The sequence below is a fragment of the Mesoplodon mirus genome (genome assembly GCF_964341445.2).
Source record: "Mesoplodon mirus genome assembly, chromosome: 16".
Lineage (NCBI taxonomy): Eukaryota > Metazoa > Chordata > Mammalia > Artiodactyla > Ziphiidae > Mesoplodon > Mesoplodon mirus.
The window spans coordinates 1,243,108-1,258,449 of NC_138992.1; the positions used below are offsets into that span (position 1 = coordinate 1,243,108).

The 15,342-nt window shown below is 66.8% G+C and overlaps 1 protein-coding gene across 1 annotated transcript; it reads right to left on the reverse strand.

Moving 5' to 3' along the window:
* Positions 1-4,025: 4,025 nt before the first annotated feature.
* On the reverse strand, positions 4,026-14,826 carry RHPN1 (rhophilin Rho GTPase binding protein 1). Its single transcript, XM_082601094.1, has 15 exons — positions 14,694-14,826; positions 11,691-11,806; positions 10,589-10,717; positions 8,884-8,959; positions 8,196-8,273; positions 7,761-7,885; positions 7,497-7,663; positions 7,066-7,259; positions 6,556-6,712; positions 6,368-6,481; positions 5,814-6,008; positions 5,380-5,456; positions 5,030-5,176; positions 4,771-4,932; positions 4,026-4,354 (listed from the first exon to the last, which is right to left on the reverse strand). The coding sequence occupies exons 1-15, from the start codon at positions 14,772-14,774 to the stop codon at positions 4,190-4,192; spliced, it is 1,983 nt and encodes a 660-aa protein (XP_082457220.1). The 5' UTR covers positions 14,775-14,826; the 3' UTR covers positions 4,026-4,189.
* Between the last annotated feature and the right edge of the window lie 516 nt (positions 14,827-15,342).

The window sequence follows — 15,342 nt, forward strand, 5'->3', positions numbered from 1 at the left end:
CCCAACTCTGGAGCCCTACCTCCCGGCCTCCATGAGGGCGGGCAGACCTCTAACCCAGCCTTCTCAGCAGGGCCTTGGGGACTCGGCCCCACCAGGAGCTCGGGGTCGGAGCGGCTGCTTCTCCCACTTAACCACCTCCCACGCACCCCACTTCTGGATCCCCAGGGCCCTGGGACCACCCTGGCTGCTTCCACCCCTGCGGCGGCTGTGCAGCTTTGGTGAGCCGCACCGCCTCTCACACTGGCCCTGGGTCCCCGAGTGCTACCTCCCGTGGGCTCACGCCAGGGGCTGGTGTCCAGCGGGGTGAAGGCTGGGAACCACCACGTGGCCATGGTTATTGGGGCTCCGGCTGGAGTGTGCCATGGATCCAGGTCCTGTTCTGCAGGCTCCTGGGCCAACCCTGCCTTTTGGGGGATCCGGGGCCTGGGAGGGGTGCGGGTGGGGGTGGGGTGTGGTGGGAGGGAGCCCTGGGAGAAGTGAATTGAGGGGGTGCGGGGGAAGAGCGAAGCCAGGAGGAGTCCCCCCAGCCGGGGGCCCTGACTCCTGCCCTCCGCCCGGCCCTCCCCTGTGACCCCTGCGCCTCACCCCCTCCCTGGCCCTCCCGCCTCCGCCTCGGGGCTCCCTTCCTTCCCTGCCCACGCCTCTCTTCACATTCATCTGCTGCGCTCACTGCTGACCCAAGCGAAAGGGAGTTTGCCTTTTCCCCTCGCGGCAGTTTTCTGTTGGCAAAGCAAAACCATCACAGCGATCACAGCGTGCGCTCACCCCGACCTCCCCGCTCAGCTCGAGACCACTCTGGAAAATGAGACGTCCCTGCGTGGGGTGGGGGCGGGGGCGGGGGCGGCGGCCGGGGCGGCCCGGGAGCGCGCTGGGAGCTCCGCGTGCACGCTGCTCAGCGCACGCCCTCAGCCCACGCTCTCCCACGTCCTCCCGGGCCCTCGCCGCGCTGGGCACGGGGACAGGGACAGTGTCCCGCTGCCGCCTCAGAAGCTCCCGGGCCTCACCCTCCCTCCCCGGGTGGCACATGCACGGGACACTCGCACCAGGGGGCTGCATCTTCCCAGGTATTTGTGGAGCTTGTGGATGAGCCGGCGCCGTCCCTGTCTGTGGCCCACGGCCCATCCAGGGCATCGCGACAACGGGATGTGGCTGGACCGGAAAGTGGGGGGCTAGAGCCATGACCGACCTGAGACGTGGCCACATCTGAGGAAGGCTGAGCACATCCCAGCTCGGAACTGAGGGGGCAGAGAGCACAGGGCAGAATGGGGCTGGGGCGCTGGTACGGGGCAGGCAGCTGGGAAGGGCCGGAGCGCCTAGACACGTCAGGGCAGAGCGGATGGGCCGGTGCCCTCCTCACCCCCACCCCCACTGTGTGCAGACCCCCACCCCCACTGTGTGCAGATCCCCACGCGCCAGCCCGTCAGGGCAGCCGCTGCCACTGGGGAGAGGACTCGGCCCAGGTGGGCCCTCGGGGCATAGCCCCCCTCCCAGCCTGGACAATCCCCCAGCACACACGGAGAAGCCCCTCGGCCGCCTGCTTCACTCCTGGGCTGGGCCAGGCGCTGACACGACCCCAGGCTGATGTCGTGTGTGGCGGGGCTCACCCTCGGGTGCCGGGCAGGCCACCGCCAGCTTGTTCTGAGTCTGCCCCCACGGGGGTGCAGTATTGCCCTCAGGGTGGGGGTCAGGCCACGACTGACCGCTGGGGGTCCTGCCAGGCCCAGAGTTGTGTCCATGACCTCATCCCCAAGGCCTCCTGGAGCTAGGCCAGGACTCCGCCTTCGGCCAACTCAGCCATCCAGGGACACTAGGGAGATGCCAGGGAGACTGGGTGGGCCGGGCCATTCCTGTGTGCTGACGTGTGCTGGACACAGGGTTGTAGTACGCTCGGCATCCAGAAACAGCCGACAGGTGCCTCAAGTGGCTGGAAGCGTGTGGGCAGAGCCTCTGCTGGCCCTGTGGGACGCCGGTTGGTCCGTGCCCCCTGCTCAGCACCTACTTTCCCATCTGGAAAGTGGGTTCACTGCTTCCTGGAGAGCTTGGGCTCCCCTTGATGCCCAGCCCCACCTGGCCCAGGGGAGCAAAGGCCCTGGCTTGCCTGAGGGCCGGTGGGCAGGCCACTTGTGCAGGGCAAGGGAGGGGCTGGGAAGGCCCTGGTGGGGCGTGCGCCACCGGCTGTCCGCATGGGGAGGGTCTGGTCCTTGGCAAGGGGCCCTCCCCACCTGCCTGGGGCGAGAAGCAGGTAGCAGCTCCGTGCCCAGTCCCAGCCCCTCTTGGGTCCAGATTGGCTGCTGGAAGCAGGGAAGTTGCTGAGTCCTGGACAGGACCTGCCAGCCCTGTCGTCCCCGATTAGCGGGTAATGCTTCCTTGATGCACAGTTTTATTAATCAAATTAGTAAGTGCTGAGGTGACCTTGGCCGGTTCTGCTGAGAGGGGCATTCTCCCAGGAGGGGCAGGTGGGTCGGGGAGGGACGCACCTGGATGCCCTGTCCCCAGGCTCCGGCAGGTGGCGCAGCCCTGCCGTCCCACTCCGAAAGCTGCATGCCCTCATCACACCCACTTACCCGTTCCCTCACACTCTCACACCCCCCCCACTCACTGACCTGCCCCAGTAATGCTAAAGAAGGTGGTGGATGGCAGGGGCCAGGGCTGCCTGGGGACCTCACAGAGGGGACAGGGATGATGCCCAGAGACGGGGGTGGCTGGGCCTTGGTCTGCAGGGGGGCTTCCTTGCTCTCCTGGGTCTGCTGCTGCTCGCCCTTCCCCAAACCTGCACTGCACTTAAGCAGGCAGCGGCTGCCCCCTGGTGGCCACGGGGACCCCTGCCCCCCCCCAACCCTAACCTGCCTAGGGCTGCACCCCGTCCCACCTCTCACTCCTCTTTTTGGGGCCAGATCCTGAGCCACACCACCGTGGGACCCAGGAGAGTGTGGCCACCGTGGTCTCTGGGGGCCGTCCACCAGTATGCATGGCTGGGGGGACACTGAAGGCTCACGGTCTGAGGAGCCCAGTTCAGTGCCAAAGGGGCTAGGGAAGAGTCCAAGGGGGCTAGAGTGGGCTGGGGGCACCCCTCAGTGCTGGGCTCAGGTGCAGGGGGATGAAGCGGCCCCTCAGACACCTGCCCGAGGCTGGGGCAGGGGCCTCGGACGCCCAGGCTCGACTGCAGGGCGAGGACAGGTGGGGCAGAGCCTGGCAGGATGGGGCGGGGCCTGGCGGGGTGAGGGCGGAGACAGGGTGAGGCCGGGCGGAGCTTGGCCAGATGGGAAGTGAGGGCAGGAGATGGGCCTGGCTGGCAGCTTGGTAAAGGACTGGACTGCAGGTGCAGGGCTGGGATCAGATCTAGGCCCTCGACGCAGAAGGGGTCAGGACGAGGGGACAGGAGGAACGGAAGCAGGGATGCGCCCCCGTTCTGTGCACGGAGGGACAGTAAAAGGTGTTGCAGTAGTTGGCCTTGGCTGGGACCCCGATCAGATGGGAGGCGGTGCTGTGGGCACTCCAGGCTGCTGTGTGGAGGGAGGGCAGGGCGGGAAGGTAGCTGAGCCTTCTCCAGCCTGTTGGGCGCCAGGTGGGCTAGTGGGAGGGGTGCCCAGGAGGAATCACTGGGGGCCAAACAGAAGCTTGGCTTGGGGCGGAGCCAGTCCTGAGGGAGGGTGTGGACAGGGTATGGCATGCTGGGGGGGCAGGGGGATGGGGAGAACTCAGCTGAGGGGCCTCAGGAGCCCAGCACAGGGGGCAGTGGGCATCTGGGCTGCAGGAACCCGCTGGCAACACATCACCCCAGCCTGCCTGGCTCTCTGGGGACGGCTCCTTCAGGATCCAAGGGCAGCCAGACACCCCAACCCGGGAAGCTGCCCTCAAGTGGGCACCTGGGGCGGTGGACAAGGGCAAGGAGGACAGGGTGGCCCAGGGGCAGCCTCCTGGCACTTGGGAGTCGGCGTCCAGAGGCAACTGTGACACTTCCCGTATGGGGGGGCAGCACCTGGCCCCCAGCACTGGGCTCGGACACACCTCATCTCACAATGTCTTTAATGGGCAGCTCTGGGCACTGGGTGGGGCAGCAAACTGGCCCGAAGGTGCTCTGGAGTCAGGAAGGCGTGCGTGGGGTCCTCAATCCCAGGCAGCTGGAGCCTGTGCTGGGGCTTGGGTGTGGGGAGAGCTGGCCCCTCACTGCCAGCCTGGGCAGCCCAGCTCAGGGGTGTGGGGCTGGGGACAGCCTCCTTCCAGTCTTGCCCCTCTTGGCCTTGCGGTTCCAGCCAAGGAGGGGCCTGGGGCTGGCTTGTGTGGGCCCTGGTGTCTCCCAGCCACTCTCCTTCTGGCTCCTCAGAAGCCCCCCCAGGGCTGGCCGGCGGTCCCCCTGTGTTCGGGATGGAAATGGGTATCAGTCGGCACCCTGGCCTGGCCTGCTTGTGGCCAGCCTGGTGAGTGCGACAGGGATGAGCTGAGTGGTATTCAGGGGGCACGTGGCGGGGTTCCTGGGAGGGTGGCCATGTAGCAGGGCGCCCGTGGGTTTGCTGCGCTGGGCGGACAGAGCTCCTGCGCAGCTCCTGCCCGGGGCCTCCAGGAGGGTGGAGGCCGGCTGAGGGGTGGGCTGGGGCCTTGTCAAGGGCAGGAGCTGCCACCAGGTGGAGGCCGCAGCATAGGTGGCTGCTGCCTGGAAGGTCATCCCAGTGCTCTCTTGGCATCTGCGGATGTTTGGGGCTTGGCGGAAGGCCCAGGGTCGGGGCGGGACAAGGAGTTAGGGGCCACCCCCCCAGGGCCCCCGGGGCTCACCGAGCCAGGTGGCTCCGCACCGGGCAGCAGCGTCAGCACCTGCAGGCTCACGCCCTCGTCGCCCACGCCCTTCAGCTGGGCTACCACATCTGCATGCTTCCACCACCTGCACGGCTGCCCGTTCACCGACACGATGTAGTCACCCTCCTTCAGGCCGGCCGCCTGCAGGGAGACGGGGAGAGTCCCGCAGGCACCCCTCCACCTCTGGCCAGTCCCATCTTCCCCCTTCCCGCAGTCAGCCCCGGGGGGGGGCCCTTACCGCGGCCCGGCCCCCTGGAACAACGGCAGCGATGAGGACGGGCGCGTCGCCCCGCAGCGTGAAGCCGAAGCCCCCCTCTCCTCGGGCCACGTGGATGGGCCCTGCCAGCCGCCAGCGGTTCTTGGCTGAGAACACGGACAGGGGCCCCTGGGGGCGGTCAGAGGTCAGAGGCCTGGCTGGGCTGCCGCACTTGGGGGAGCCCCGGCCTGGAGCACCCTCGTCCGGATCTCCACATTTGGGGACAGAAACCAGCAGGGTCTGCAGGGGGGCCGGGCAGGGTTGGGCCACCACCGAGGGCCTGCAAACGCAGGGCACAGCCGAGGTGGGGGTGGCCTGGGAGGGGTGCTCACCAGCCGATGGAAGATATCAGCCACTTTCACCCGGGAGAAACTGGGTGCCCTGCCCTCCGGCCTCCGCTGCGTCTTAGCTGAAAGGGTGAAGGGGAAGGGAGGGCGTGGCTGAGCCCAAGGCTCACGGCCCCAGAACCCTGGGAAGCAGCTGGGCGTGGCTTGGCCAGAGCAGACTGGGTGACCCAAAGTGCAGCCCGTGCACACTGGCCCCTCTGTGGGCCACCAGCAGGAGGAGCCCCGGGGGGTGGTTCTTGGGGGTCCCAGGTGCAGGGAGAGGGGGGCGTGGAGCTGCCATCACGGCTTGCCCGCCAACTGCCCGGCTCCTCCTTCCAGGGCCCATAGCTCTGTGGCCAATGGCAGTTGCTCGCCGGAGGCCTCCGCCCACCGCCCCCCTGGGGCCAGGACACACCCACCCAAGGGGCCTGGCTGCTCACGCCGAACGTCAGGGGCCTCGGCGGCCTCACAGAAGTCGTCCTCGAGGTCGAGTTCCGAGTACTTGGCCAGAGAGTGCCGCAGCGCCTGGGCCAGCACGACCTGCAGCAGGTCCACCCTGCGCAGGGCCCGGCACACGGCATGCAGCCGCAGGGCCTCCTCCTGACCCAGGATGGCCCGCTTCAGGTGGGCCTTGCCTGCACGGGACAGAGCTGTCAAACGCCGCCTGCCTGGCCCTTCCAGGCTGGGCCCCAGCTCCCCCACCCCCAGATGCTGCAAGAGGAGGGCAAGTGAGGGCTTCTGGGCTCATCCTGAGGGCCCGACGGCAGGTCTGAGCCGCGAAAGAGCTGCCGACGTGTGTGGCTCGCCCCCCCTGCCCCCGCCCCCTCCCGACGCTGCCCACACTGCTGGGGCCCCTGCTCCGGGCGAGCTGGGGACCCCATCCGCCAGTGCCGGGGGCGGGGGGGTGCATCAGGGCTGGGGATGACAGGGTGGAGTGGGTCATTCATGCCCGCAGAGGCCCCAGCGCCCCGCCCTCCTCCCTCAGCCACCTCACCCAGCTTCCGGCGGTCCTCCTGCTCCTGGGGCAGTGCGGGGCCCTGGGGCTCAGACGAGGCCGGGAGTCCGAGGAAGATCTGCTCGAGGGCTGGAAGCTCCACCTCTGCCACCGCTGGGGGTCAGAGAGGGCGGTGAGGCGCCGGCGGGGCCCTGCCGGCACACGGGCACGCGGGGCGGGGCACTCACGGGCGCCGTCACACAGGGCCAGGGCCGCGTGGTAGTGGGCCAGGGCGCGGAAGTACTCGGCCTTCACGTGCACCAGGGTGGTCCAGGGGAAGGGCACGTAGTCCTGGATGGGCGGCTGGGCCATGGTCTGGTGCACCAGCCGGTACTCGGCCGCCACCTGCTGGCGCACACGGCAGGATGGTGGGGCCTCCCGCGAGCCCAGCGGCCTGGGCCCCCGCCTCTCCCCACCCTGGGGCTTTGCCTCGACCAAAGTCCCAGCAGCCCTGCCCCACGCCAGGCTGAGCTCAGGGGCAGGGCCCCGGTTCCTGCCCTGATTGGTGTTGCCCCAGAGGCAGGGACTCAGGACCTCAGGGTTGACAGCCGGCTCTGGGACCCTACAAGAGATCCTGCACCCGGCACCCCCCCCCCCGCCCCGATCCTGGTTCTGCTCCTAAGCTCCAGCTGGCACCCTCGACCCAGGCCCTGCTGCCCACTGAGACACCGCAGCTTGGCCGGGCTCCCTGCCCTCACCTGGGCGGCCTCCTGAGCCAGGTGGAGCTGGGCCAGGCAGTCATGGGGGGCCACGGGGGCCTGCAGCAAGAGGCCCTCGAAGATGCACTCCTGGGCCTGGGCGGTCATGAGCTGCTCCAGCATGGAGAGTGAGGCGGGGCTCATGTCGGGGCTGGGCGCGTGGGAGAAGTTCTCCCTCAGGAGGCTGAAGGCCCCTGCGGAGGGGAGGGGGCTCAGGGTGGCACGGCGGGGGCACCCCACCCCCGCCCCGTGTGCTCGGCCCTGGTTGGGGAGCACCCTCTGCGCCCCACAGAGGGCCTGTGCGTGTGACCCCTCAGGCTGGGGGCCATCGTACTGGGCCCCTAGCTCTGGCCACAGAGGAGGCTCTGCCCCTCACGCCTGGAAGCGAGGACCACGCCGGCGCAGCGGGGCCAGCCCTGGGCGGCTCTCACCCGCAGCCCTCTGAAAGGCCTCCACAGCGCAGCTGGTGCCCTCGGGGCAGGAGCGGTCCTGGCGAGCCCCGATCTGGCTGTGGAGGGCGCCGATGTTGAAGAGCACACTGCCCTTCTCGAAGGCCAGGGCCCGCTGCTGGGCCGGGACCCCCGTCAGCGAGTCGTACCTGCAGGGGCGGGTCAGGCTAGGGCTCTGGGCAGAGCCCTCACGAGACGCCGGGGTCTCAGAAGCGGCCGCCGCCCCCCGCCCCGCCCCACCCCTACCAGTGGAACAGCAGCCCCAGGCTCCTGGCAGGGGTGACAAAGCGCGCCTCCTGGAAACACAGCTGATTGTAGTAGGCCGTGAGCAGCTCCAGGCCCGCCTCGCTCCGGCTAGGGGTCCGCGTAGCCTGCTGGGTGGAAGTCAGCGGGGTCCCACGGCCCCAGCCCACCTCATGGCATGCACACCGCCCTGGGAATCCCCTTGAATGCCACAGCCCCAGGGGAGCACCCCAGGGTCTAGGAGTGGACATGGTCACACCTGCCCTCCCGGGGGCTGCTGTGGACCACATGGGCCACTCCAGGAGACTGTGCAGGGCATTGGGGCAAGAGACCCAGGCAGGGTCCCTGGGGTGGGGACGGGCACAGAGTAGCCATTCCCAAAGGGCCAGCAGCACCGAGCCTGTCTTCTCACCTATGGACTGGGAGGAACCCACCCACCTGCCGCAGGTCCTCCAGCTCCCGGATTTCAGCCTCGTAGGAAGCACTGTCCTCTCCAAAGTGCCCTGAGATCAGCTCCTGATTCGAAGGGACAGGCGCTGGGCTTCCCTGAAGTCTCCCAGCCCGACGTGGGTGAAGACCCGAAGTGAGGGGAGGCCCTGGTCCACACACTGACATGGGTGCCCCCCACCACAGATATGGGGCCTGGAGACTTGGTGATGTTTCTACTTGAATTCCCTTATTAACCCCACGAGGCAAGTGCTACCTGCCACTTGACAGGCGAGGACACTGAGGCCGATAGGTGAGGCACCTTTCTGCCGGCCTGGCCGGAGTGGCAAGCTGCCGAGGGCAGCCAGGCTCACGAGCCCCAACAAGGACCCGGGAACCATCGGGTTTTCTCAGCACAGGCTCTGACTGGAAGAGATGGCCCCCGCCAGCGGGACCTTCAGAGTAAGAGTCAGGACCCTGCAGCTGCCTTGGGGCCTCCAGTTCTGCTGACACCCATCGCAGGGTGCGTGCCTTTCTGTAAAGCCCATCCAATCCAATCCCCCGTAGCCTGGGGAAGCCAAGCGGCTCCAGGGCAGACCCCTCTTCTCTCTGCGCCTCAGAGTCTTCATCTCCGTGAGACAGCTGGACCAGGAAGCCCCAAAGACCCCCCAGAGCCCAGGGCTCACAGGCCAGCACTCACCTTCAGGGGTGTGGCCCAGTCTAGCTGCTTGGTCTCCTTCAGCCCCAGGGGGATCATGGGGACAGTGATACCTTCGCTAGAACCAGAAGTAGCGAGTCTGGGCTCTGAGGCTGGACTCTGCTGTCCCCAGTGGCCACGGAGTCCACCCGCTACCACTCCTGCCCCACGGGACACGCCTCTCCTCTGATTATGGTACATGTCCTTGCACACCACACACGTCCCAGCACGCTCTGTCCTGGATCACATCCTCCCACACACACGCGTGGTGGGTGTTCTCCTGCGCACGCATGCACACGCACCTCTGGGGCCACTCCGCATCCTTGCACACACGCACCTCTGGGGCCAGGCTGCGTCCTTGCACACATGTTCACACACACCTCTGGGGCCAGTCCGTGTCCTTGCACACATATGCACATGCACCTCTGGGGCTGGTCGGCATCCTCGCACACACGCACACGCACCTCTGGGGCTGGTCGGCATCCTCGCACACACGCACACGCACCTCTGGGGCTGGTCGGCATCCTCGCACACACACGCACACGCACCTCTGGGGCTGGTCGGCATCCTCGCACACACACGCACACGCACCTCTGGGGCTGGTCGGCATCCTCGCACACACACGCACACGCACCTCTGGGGCTGGTCGGCGTCCTTGCACACACGCACACGTACCTCTGGGGCTGGTTGGCGTCCTTGCACACATGTTCACACGCACTTCTGGGGCCAGTCCGTGTCCTTGCACACACACGCACACGCACCTCTGCTGGTCGGTGTCCTCGCACACACACGCACACGTACCTCGGGCTGGTCGGCATCCTCGCACACACACGCACACGCACCTCTGGGGCTGGTTGGCGTCCTTGCACACATGTTCACACGCACTTCTGGGGCCAGTCCGTGTCCTTGCACACACACGCACCTCTGCTGGTCGGCGTCCTCGCACACACACGCACACGTACCTCTGGGGCTGGTCGGCATCCTCGCACACACACGCACACGCACCTCTGGGGCTGGTCGGCATCCTCGCACACACGCACACGCACCTCTGGGGCTGGTTGGCGTCCTCGCACACACATGCACATGCACCTCTGGGGCTGGTCGGCATCCTCGCACACACACGCACCTCTGGGGCTGGTTGGCGTCCTTGCACACACATGCACACATACCTCTGGGGCCAGGCTGCGTCCTTGCACACATGTTCACACGCACCTCTGGGGGCAGTCCGTGTCCTTGCACACACACGCACACGCATCTCTGGGGCTGGTCGGCGTCCTCGCACACATGCACACGCACCTCTGGGGCTGGTCGGCGTCCTTGCACACACACGCACCTCTGGGGCTGGTCAGCGTCCTTGCACACACACGCACACGCACCTCGGGCTGGTCGGCATCCTCGCACACACACGCACACGCACCTCTGGGGCTGGTCGGCATCCTCGCACACACACACACGCACCTCTGGGGCTGGTTGGCGTCCTCGCACAAACACGCACACGCACCTCTGGGGCTGGTCGGCGTCCTTGCACACGCACACGCACCTCTGGGGCTGGTCGGCGTCCTTGCACACACACGCACACGCACCTCTGGCGCTGGTCGGCGTCCTTGCACACATGCACACGCACCTCTGGGGCTGGTCGGCGTCCTCGCACACACGCACATGCACCTCTGGGGCTGGTCGGCGTCCTTGCACACACACGCACACGCACCTCGGGGGCTGGTCGGCGTCCACGTTGCCGTCGAGCCCCTCCAACTCCTCCTTCAGCAGCTGCAGGCTGGAGTTGACGGAGCTCAGCTCCAGGGCCACAGCCTCCCTCACCCGGGCATTGCTGGTGGCTCTAAGGGAGGCCAGGCTGAGGTGAAGCCCTAGCCCTGCAGGCGGACCCACACCCCTGGGCTTCGCTGCAGCCCCTGCCCCAGCCTGAGCTCTGGAGCCCACTCCCACAGTGATGTGCCGATGGGCCCAGCCCCCTTGGGGGGCAGCAGTGGGGTCCAGGGCCCGCCAGATGACCTCCCCCTTCTCTGCAAACCCCCGTGGTTCATGCAGATTCCTGTCCACGCGGCTATGTCGTGACTCTGGCCCAAGCACATCTCCTTGGTCCCTGAGCTTCCAGGGCATAAGTGTCCTCCGCCACCTCTCGCTCCCCCAGGACACAGCTCACGCCAGCCCTCCACAGCGAATGGAAGCCAACTTCCCTGGAGGGGCGGGGATCAGACCCTCTCTGTGCCTGCCAGTGGGGCCACAGGTCCAGGAAGGCAGGGCTGCTAAGGGAAAGGAGGGGCCCAGGCCCAGCAGAGCCCCACCCTGGGGCTGGCTCTGCACTCACTGGCACTGCACTCAAGCAGGCCACGCCGCCTCCCTGGGCCTCAGGCCATCACCGGTAGAACGGGCATGTGCGAAGGTCAGCACACAGCTGCTGGTCACCGTGTGCATCTCAAAGGCTCCCACACTGCACACCGGTGGGGACATCCCCTCCAGCCCTGCTCCAGCCCCGCACGGAACGGAACTCGGCTGGCCCTGAGCCTACCCCTGCCAGTGAGGGCCACCAAGGTGGGGGCCTGAGTCACCTGTGAGGGTCTCGGCTGAGCGGCATGGCTGCCCCAGACCCCAGTGGGAGGCCCAGCCCTGCCTCTCAGGAGCCTGACTAGGAGGCCACGGTCACGGAATCACATGTGGACCACAAGACCAGGCACCCACCTGGGTCGCTGCCCTGCCCCAGGATGCACCTGCCTCGCAGGGGCCTCGGGGAACACGGCCCTGTTCTCCCACGGGTCGGCCGGCGGCAGGTGTCCCAGGCAGCCAGCACGCACCTGTACAGGTTCTCGGCGCCCGTCCGCATCCTCAGCTCCCTGTCGATCCGCTGGTGGATCTGGGCCCTGCGGCTCTGCAGGCAGCCATGCTGCGAACTTGCTAGGAGGTCACAGCCCTGCCGAGAGGCCACAGGTCATGGGGGCCAGGGCAGCAAGGACATGGTGGGCGTGGATGTGGCTGGGACTGGGGTCCCGGGAAGAATCTGGGCCTGTCCGGTGTGGCTCTGGGTCTCAGCAACCCAGCCTGGAGCTCCCGCCGGGAGATGGCCAATTACTCACCACACATCCTCCTGCACTTTTGAATTCCTTCTGTAACCCCCATGACCCATCCTGCCCACACAATTATGCCAGGCCACACACGTTTAATTGGAGGGGATGCCCAGCTGGCTCCTGCTGGGGCGCTAACAGAGAGGAGGCTCCCCTGGGCCACGCTGAACATGGCCCGGCTCCATCCCAGTTGGCTGCTTACTGGTGGCAAACGCCCAAACCACAGGCCCAGGGTCCCTCCGCTCACAGGCAGCAGGCCAGGTCTCCCAACGGCCACCATCTGAAGTGCCTCTGCGCGGGTTCTGTACTGCATATGGGCCACTTGCCAGCCTGCCCACGTCCCGGGCCCCAAGCAGGGAGCCCTGCGGCAGGTTCAGAGGGTGAGAGGCTTCCTCTGGTGAGGGGAGGGGTTTCAGGGCCCCAGTGGGACTGGTGCAGCCGCGGCCACCACACCTCCTCCTGGCCATTTAAGGACCTCCAGTCCGGGTCAGTCACCAGCCCAAGAGTTGGGAAGGATTTCTCAGAACGTACTTCCTTGGGCAACGTCCTCTCAGGCTCAGGTGATCACCTGGCCCCCGAACAGAGCAGGGACGAGAACACAGTGCCTCCCAGGACCCTGCCCTGATGGCACAGACAGGGGAAGTTTTATTCATGCAGGGCTGACGCTGGCCTCCCTACAATGGCCACTGTCTTCTGCAAATCTGAGGAAGCATGCCCCCATTGTCACACACAGGGCAGTCTCCCACCTTCTGGGGGCTCTAGTTTGTCCCAGCCCTGTGCAGGGGGCACCCTAAAGGAAGGCCTCACTCCCTTGCACAGACAAGGCTTCTGGTGCATGGCCACCTTGGATTATGGCCCAACATCTCCTCCACACTCCAGTATTCTCAGGAGAGATCAATCAGGGAAGACTTCCTGCAGGAGGAGGCATTCTTCTGGGACTTGAAGGATAGAGGGCTTCAAGGTAACTGGGGAGAGGGAACTTGTCCCCATTGTTCAATGCCCTCATCTGTAGATGGGAAGGGGGCTGGTGTCAGGGTGGCACCAGGATGGAACAAGACAAAACACTGCTCTCCTCTCTCTGCTCTGCTTGTTGAGTGTCTGTCTTCCAACTGGCCTGCGCCCCTTCTCCGTGGTGCCTCCCATACCCACTTGGTGCAAAAGGGAATGAGCAGAGGACGTGAGCAGTCTCCCCTCCAGGAGGCCTGAGAATCTGGGGAGAGAGGAGCAGGCCACAGCCGAAGCTACATCCCTATCCCTCCGAAGGTCCAACCGCAAAGCTCCAGCAGGTTCTAAGGGTTCTGGGTGAGCAGCGCTGCTGTCTGCCTGGGGCAGGGGTGGTCCACGTGCTGGGCAGAGGCCTCCAGCCCCGCAGGGCTGTCCTCATCAACACAGTTTGTTTGTCTCCAATGTCAAGTGCTCCCGGAGAGATGTGTTGGAGGCGGGAGACCATGGCCTCTGAGCCAGGGTCCCCTCTGAGCTCCACAGCCAGCACCCCCATGGCCTTGTAACCCTAACGCTCCCTCCAGAAGGCAGGTTGGCTGTGTGACCTGGGTGAGAGGTGTGCCTACGGCCCAGTCCGCAGTGCTGGGCGGACTGAGAGCCACACTCACCCCCATTTCTGCACCAGGTGGTAAAGGGATGTGCCAGCTCACCCACCTGTGGAAGAACCTCCACTCCGACGGAGAAAGGAGCAACCCCCCACACCCTCCCTGCAATGGCCCTGATGGCATGGGTCTAGCGGATCCCCCAGAAGCCCAGGAGGAAATGGCATGGGCAGTGGCCAGAACTGGCTACGTGTGGGGGCAACTATGCCAGCACAGGCCTGGGAACAATCAGCAAGATGGTCAGCAGGGCCAGGCCTTACACCCTTATGGGTGCAGGTGCCACCTATGCTTGGTGGCACCAGACTGAAAACCCTTGGGGACATGGATGCCCAAGGCCTGGCATAAACACTGGGGCAGCCCCTTGGTGACCACCTGGGGACAGCTGGGCTCCCGGGCTGCAGAGGGAGGCAGCCAGAGCACCCTCTCCTTCCCAGGCACAGACTCGAATGTCTCCACACCCCCTCCCTTCCAGAGCTTCCCCAGTCCTCCTGGAAACGGTCCACAGTCCACAGCACGTGGGGTCAGGGATTTCAGGAGCGGGCAGAGGTGCGGGTAAGTGAGGAGGGACAAACCGCCTCGCTGGGCGATCCTCCAGCCATTTCCTGTACCCACGAGGCTTCAGCCACCTGTTGCTAAAAGTTTCATCAAACACAGAGCTGGGTGCCCAGGGCAAAGCTGAACAGCCCTAGGAGAGAGAGGGGAAAGCTAGAAAAGGAGGAATGATGGGCACCAGGAACAAACACGAGGGCTACGGGCTGTCACTGACCAGAGCCCAACACCTGTCACAGAAGGGGGTCCTGAAGCGTTGGAGAAAACCACGAGGTGGACTTGCGCTCCCACCTGTTCCTGGTCGACACAGGAGGGGTCCCCAACCGGGTTAGAGAGGAGTCCAGCACAGGCAGACAGCTGGGCTCTGGCTCCGCACCGGGCCCCAGTTTCCCCAGCGATAAGCCCACCTTGCCTCTAGGGGCGAGCGAGATGCGGGGTTCGCCTCGGAGTCTAGCGGGGCGCTCGGACGGGAGAAGCCAGCGCCGACCCGGCAGTCCCGCGCCCGCCGGAGTCAGATGGCGACAGGATCACGTCGGGTCTGGCACCCCACCTCCCGGCGCCCCCCGCCCTGGGGCACTCCCACCTTGCGGACGCTGCCCGCCGCCTGCAGCCGGGCGCTCTCCTCGCCGGCGCCCGCGCCGTCCGGCCTCCCCTCGGGGACCATCGCCGCCCTCCGTTCGGGCCGCGCCCGCCTGGAAGCCAACGCCGGCGCAGGAACCCCGGGCGCACGGGATCCCGCACTGCCCTCTCCCGGAGGGTGCGGGGGGGGGGGGATGGCCCAGTCGGCTGGAGGGGCGGGGCGCTGGGCGCCGAGCGTGCGAAACTTTCCACTGCCCAATCGGCGGCAGCGGAGACTCCGACGGACAGCAGCCTTGGCCAACCAGGGTGCGAGGGAGGTGGTTCCGAGGCCAGGCCCCGCCCACCCGCGCCCGAGGAGCCCCGGGGGAATGCGGTCGCCCCGGCAACCGCCGGCTGGCGGATAAGGGAAAAACACTGCGCCGCTCAGGGCCCCGGGCAGCGCGGGTTTCACCCGCACCGGCGGGGGGCCTCCGCGGGGCTAGTCCGAAAACATCCGCAATGGGGTTAACGGTTTTGCTAGCGCGAGCGCCCGTGCAGCTCTTAAGGTCCGCTTTCCTGTCTCCGCGCGGGTACCCAGGCTCCGGCCTGGCCCCAGTGAGGTGCCATGGTCGGCCGTCCATTGTCACACCTCCAGAACCCGCTTCCAGAACCTT